Source organism: Zootoca vivipara, chromosome 6 (assembly GCF_965207765.1).
Source record: "Zootoca vivipara chromosome 6, rZooViv2.hap1.1, whole genome shotgun sequence".
Classification (NCBI taxonomy): Eukaryota; Metazoa; Chordata; class Lepidosauria; order Squamata; family Lacertidae; genus Zootoca; species Zootoca vivipara.
Window position 1 is genome coordinate 84,708,802 of NC_142589.1, and position 6,384 is coordinate 84,715,185.

At 49.1% G+C, this 6,384-nt stretch overlaps 1 protein-coding gene across 2 annotated transcripts in view; it reads right to left on the reverse strand.

Annotated features, from left to right (window-relative positions):
• Positions 1-4,200, reverse strand: part of HOMER3 (homer scaffold protein 3) — a 39,564-nt gene extending 35,364 nt beyond the window's left edge. For both annotated transcript variants that reach the window (XM_035120915.3, XM_035120914.3), the window contains exons 1-2: positions 4,065-4,200; positions 3,500-3,652 (exon numbers count right to left, since the gene is read on the reverse strand). In XM_035120915.3, the coding sequence (XP_034976806.1) occupies positions 3,500-3,504 (5 nt within the window). In that variant the 5' untranslated portion in view covers positions 3,505-3,652; positions 4,065-4,200. The remainder of the gene's footprint in view (positions 1-3,499; positions 3,653-4,064) is intronic.
• Between the last annotated feature and the right edge of the window lie 2,184 nt (positions 4,201-6,384).

Consider the following 6,384-nt stretch of genomic DNA (forward strand, 5'->3'; position numbering starts at 1 on the left):
TGGCTCTCCTATCTCCTCTCAGTCTCCTCTTTCCCAGGCTAAACATACCCAGCTCCTTCAACTGTTCCTCATCAGGCTTGGTTTCCAGTCTCCTCTTTTCATGACCAGGGAGAGAGCGGTCTGCATCTGCGCCCCTGTCTACTACCCTTCAGCTTTGGACGTATTTCATTTTTTCTTTTTTCCAACATGCTGAAACTGATGGGGTCTACAAGGGCCTTGCAGAACTGGGGTGTGGAGTTGATGGAGCCCCACTGAACAACAATGATGTGTGGACAGTTCTGTATAAACCCATTAAAGGTAAAGGTAAAGGGACCCCTGACCATTAGGTCCAGTCGTGACCGACTCTGGAGTTGCACGCTCATCTCGCATTATTGGCCAAGGCAGCCAGCATATAGCTTCCAGGTCATGTGGCCAGCATGACAAAGCCGCTTCTGGCAAACCAGAGCAGCACCTGGTAACGCTGTTTACCTTCCCGCTGTAGCGGTTCCTATTTATCTATTTGCATTTTGACGTGCTTTCGAACTGCTAGGTTGGCAGGAGCTGGGACCGAGCAACGGGAGCTCACCCCGCCGCAGGGATTCGAACCGCCAACCTTCTGATTGGCAAGCCCTAGGTTCTGCGGTTTAACCTACAGCGCCAACTATTCTTGCATTGACGAGCCTCTCTGCTGGTTAGCTTCAATTGTGTTATATTTCTGCAGTTTTTTGTGGGTGTATTAATTACCCACCCTTCACCCAAAGGTCCCAGGCTTGGTTAAAACACAATACAGGCAGCCCCCAGTATATGCGCATTCAATATGTGTGTGACCCTCCAACACTTCTCCGATGAAAATAGGAACGTCTTATTCCATAATAATATTAATAATAATAATTTTACTATTTATATCCTGCCCATCTGACTGGGTTTCCCCAGCCACTCTGGGCAGCTTCCAGGCTATATAAAACAATAATAAAACATTAAACATTTTTAAAAACTTCCCTCTAAAGGGCTGCCTTCAGGTGTCTTCTAAAGGTTGCATAGTTACTTAACTCCTTGGCTTGGGGGTCACATAACTCCAGACCCTCCAACATTTCCCCCATGAAAACAGGGACGTCCTAAAGAAAAGCAGGACACTCCAGGATCAAATCAGAAACTGGGACACCGAACCCAGAAGTGACCCAGAAACATCATAAGACACCACTGAGGTCCAGTGCCGAAGGCCTTCTGGCGGTTCCCTCACTGCGAGAAGCAAAGCTACAGGGAACCAGGCAGAGGGCCTTCTCGGTAGTGGCACCTGCCCTGTGGAACGCCCTTTCATCGGAGGTCAAGGAGATAAACAACTACCAGACATTTAGAAAATACCTAAAGGCAGCCCTGTTTAGGGACGTTTTTAGTCTGTGATATTTTAATGTATTTTGAGGTGTGTTGGAAGCCGCCCAGAGTGGCGGGGTTGACCCAGCAGATGGGCGGGGTATAAATAATAAATTATTATTATTATTATCACTGAAACGTCACTGAAAGGGCAGAATGGGTGCTTACCAGCTTTTCCAATGGGTTTCAATTATACGCGAGGTGCAAGGTGCCTAGGAACGTAACCACCACATAAACAGGGGGCTGCCTGTACAGTGGTACCTCGGTTTACAAACTTAATCCATTCCGGAAGTCCGTTCTTAAACCAAAACCATTCTTAAACCTTAAACGGTGCCCTTCCACCGTTCAGATTCCATTCTTAGACTGAGGTAAAGTTCACAAACCGGGACACTACTTCCAGTTTTGAGGAGTTCGTAAACCGAATAGTTAGTAAACAGGGCTGTTCTTAAACCGAGGTAGTACCACCTTATTTTAAACAACACAAAAACAATTACCACCATTTAAAACAAGGTGGCTCTTAGATACACACACCTCGAGCATTGAAAGCCAGGATAAAGAGGGAAGTCTTTAACATTCTCCAAAAGCCTGACAATGAAGGTCCTTCTGTGGGGATTTCCACAGCTTAGGGGCCACCACAGAGAAGGCCTGATCTCTCTGGGCCACCCCCCACCTATGAGAGCAAGAGGCTGCCTCTGGTCTCAGGACCTAAGAGGGTCTGTAGGGAAGGAAGCAATTTTTAAGGTAATTTGGGGCCTGAGTCCCCAAATTTCTGCAGTATTATTATTTCCTCACTCAAGGGGCCCAAAACGGCAATGCCATTGGCACAATAATAGGGCCTTTAGCGGTGGTTATCCTTGACACATTGTTCTGCATTATAACTTGCTCCCCCCAGCGTTGCAGTGATATTGCAACAAAGTCGGGAGGAAAATAAACAAGCAAGCAAACCCCGAACTTTGGGGATATGAAAATTTGCAGGATGCCCAACCCAAAAGTCCTCCAGGTGCCAATAGTGTTGAAAGCCAGGTCACACATAACCGCCCCGATGCCATCACGAGCGCAAGCCATCGCGAATGCATGCTAAAGAAGGACGCCTAGAATATACAGCTACCCTGGCGCACTTCCTGAACAGCATCGCTGGGTCGCTCTGCCTGCTCAGACCCCAAATTGATTAGGAGAGTTCAACAGCTGATGTCCCAGGTTCAAATCCTGCCCTGCATTTTGCATCCAATCAGAGGCGCACCTATGTTCCCTCGCGCCCTTGGCAAAGGAGTCATATCGATGCCCCCTTTCCCCTTGCGCCTTTGCCAGAAGAGCCTGCGCACCTTACCTGGCTGCCCAGAGCAGCAGAGGAACAGCCAGGGGAGCGGGCAGGATCCTAGCCACTCCAAGCCACCATGGAGAGGTGGGGTTATGCGGGGGCCCTGGGCCTACACCCAACCCCTAAGTACACCCCTGCATCCAAGGAAAGAGAGGTTTGAGGAGCAACAGGCCGTTGCACCAGTGGGGGTTGCAAGATGGAATTTGTGGAGGTAATGGTGGGGTGGGAAGGGGGGCGTGGAGGGCGGCTGACCCCACTTTCTCCAAAACTGGTGGTCAGGTGAAACTAGTCATTGAGCAGAGTGAGGTGCCCTACAGAAGAGCTAGAGAGGGTGGCCGTTTTTGACTAAACAGAAAACAGGACCGCTTTTTCCCCGTTGTTGTTGTTGTTATTGCTATTGTTATTATTTAAAATGAAACTTATTGCACCCCGTGATGGCCAGAAGCAGTGGGGGCTGGCTGGGGAGGGGAAAGAGGAAGAAAGCATGTGGCAGGATCAGTTTAAAAGGTCACCCGCAGCAAGCTAGGCAGAAAATAAATCCTCCCCTTTTGCAGCAGGGGCTGCCCTGACCAGAATCCATTTGCTCCAAATTAGAACCTCCTAACAGAGAATTTCAGGGGGAGGGGAGCCTCCTCCCTGGGACCTCGAAACTTTCCAGCGTTTCAGCAGTCTGGCTTTGTTGCAAATCTGTTCATTCATGGGAAGCAAAATCTTTTTTAAAAAACAACAACCGCACACACATAGTTTTTTTGTTTTAGAAAGTGGCAAACTGTCACCATCACCCCAATTCTTTTTGTGCATGCCATGTAAAAGTCAAAAGCTGCTTCTCACCCCATCTTCTTCTTCTTCTCCCGGAGGTCTCTTTTCTTCCAGATCTCCCTTTGATCCTTTTTCCACGTTGCTTTCCCCACCTCTTTTCTTCAGCTCGTTCTCTCCGGATCCGGATCCTCCTCAAATTTCCGGAATTTCACTTTGGGGAATCCACTGTAGTTGGGAAGCAGGAGGAGGGGGGACAGCAGGCAGCGGGGTGGCAGGGCGGATGCGTGCGGACAAAAGGGAGAGAGATTTGAAATATATTAGTATGGAGCCACGCATTGCAAAAGGCAGATTATCCAGATCGGAGCGGCCACCCTCTCTCTCCCCGCAGACCGCAAAAAGGGGTCCCCCACACCCAAGAAGGGATCCCAGTGAGAAGAACTTTGCCTCTCCTGCTGAACAGATGTGTGTGTGTGTGTGTGTGTGTGTGTGTGAGGAAGAGGGTGGAAACAGAGGAAGGTTGTCAGCTGGCTTTCTCTCCCCCCCCCCGCCGCCCCGTGTTTGTTGCAAATATTTCTCCTTCTCTAAGCCCGACCGCAAACATTTGCAAATAAATCAGAATCAAAGTCGGTCTCCTTACCCGATTCTATGGCCTTTTGTAGGGTAGCTTGACAACGTCTTTGTTCTCCTTTTTTTATTAAAAAAAAATTCTCTTCCTTCCTCCACCAACTCTCTGCTTCATCTCTCGGTCACATTTCTTCTTTGAGTTATTTCCAAGGGCTGGGGGGGGGGGGGGAGTGTCCTATTTGTTGGCTCCTGGGCGCCACCTGCTGGAAGACTCTGGCGCGCATTTCGCTTGCAGACCCCCTGCGGGGGCGCAGGGTCACTTTCAGGAACCCCTGGGGACATTTGGGGGCGGAGTGGCCGCAAGGACAGGAAAGGAAAGGGCATCCCAGCCGATGCTGGTTTTTTTTTTTTAAGCTGTGTTTTTAATACATATATAATGGGGAGGGGCGGAACCTTTTCATCCTGAGGGCCGTATCACCTTCCCAGGGAGCCTTCCAGGGGCCACATGCTCTATGTTTCTATCATACTGCTATTTTTGTCATTGCTATTATTACTATTGGGGTGTATGATGTGTTAGGGGAGGGGTGGTACCTCTGGTGGGGGGGCATGTTGTGCTCTGTCTGGGGTCGTTTGACCACCTTTGGTCCCCACCCTGCACTCCAGTGGCTCCTGGAAGCCGTCACCAGGCGACAGAGGCCACAATCCCTGGAACAGCTTCTCAAGCGCCCTCGGGGCGTTAAAGACTTCTCCTGCATGTGAAGACAAGCTCCAGTAGATTGAGCCGATGAGACCAAGAGTTCCTGCACAGGTTGAAGAGGGAAAGGAAACTCTGATCCTAAACCTCTGTTGCCTTGTGTAGGACTAAACCCTACACAAATCTGGAGTGGAGCCCCTAAGACGGCTAGATGGTGTCTTGTATGCAAGGAGTTTGACTAGATGACCCTTGGTGTACCTTTGCAACGCTTCAATCCTACGAGTGTCACCAATAGGAAACCCTCAAGCAGAACTGAAGCACAAGATGACCTCTCTCCCTCCCACGATTTGCATGATCTGTATAGGGAAGTTTTCAATGTTTGATGTTTTATTGCATTCTTCGATCTGTTGGGAACCACCCAGAAAGGCTGGGGCAACCCAGTCAGAAGGGTGGGGTACTCCTAATACTACCACCACCAATAATAATAATAATAACAACAACAACAACAATGGCTGGCAGCAGCCCTTGGGGATGCGTGCAGGGGGAAGTTTCTTAAGTTAGAACTAGATGGACCTGCCTTGGTATATTTCCAGCAGAGAACATCCATTCATTTACTTAGGTTTATAGAAAGTGCTTGCTTTCTCTTTTTTTGCTATTTTTTCCTCTCCCTTTTAAAAAGACACCTGTCCTCATTTCAGAAGTTAGGGATCCGATAGCCTTTCAGAGGGACTCCTCTTGAGCTGGCTGCAGCACCAGCACCCAGCACCCCTGCCCTGGGCGCAGCCTCCTTCTCCAAGCAGGAGCGTCTCAGGGCTCTGAGTCAGATCCTCATGTGGAAACTTGTGAACGGCTGGGTGATTAATGCTCCAAATAAAAAGCACCCCTTCCTTTCCTGTCGAACGTTTGGGAGAGGCACTTCTGATCCCAGCAAGATGGGACAAGGCGCATAAACAGTGCTCCCAGATCAAGGCCCACAATTTGCCCACGTCCCGTTCCAGCCCCCGCCAACCCAATTAAGACAATCTGCCTCGTGCCCAATAATTAGTTTCTAAAATGAGCCTCAAGGCAGGTTGAGGGTGTCCTACTTGCCCTACTTTCTAAGGTGTCTTTAGCAGCATTTGAATTTTGTCTTATTTGTCCATGGTGGTGGTAAAAGGACAGGAAGGATGGAGCAAAAAAAGAAAACGGGTGATGATGCAACAAAGCATGGCACTGTCCAAGCGCTTGCCAAATCACACCTTCCTTAAAATAACTCACTTTATCCACCAATGTCTATGCTTTGAGAAAAGTTCAACAAACTTCTTGCATGCAGGAGTGTGCATGCTCTCTCTCTCTGCACAAGTCCCTGTTCCAGCTTTGCCTCTTCCCTATCAGCCTCTGCTGAGAAAGGCAGGTGATTTTGCCCTGCTTCTGAATTCTATCACTTTGAGGTCCCCCCCCCCTTACAGGCAAGTGGTATGTAACTTTTACAAAATAAAATGGGTGGCACTGGCTCATTCAGTTATTCCCAATGTAGACACACAGAGGAAGTACTTATCTGAGGAGGCTGCAAATTGCATCCCTGCATGAACCGCCGCCAGCACTCTGGCTTTCTCTTCTTCCAATGAGCCTCCACTGCGGAGGTATGCAGCTCTGACATGTCTCTGCATCTGGGGTAACTGGATCTGTCACTTTTGATACAGAGATGCAGCAGAATCGA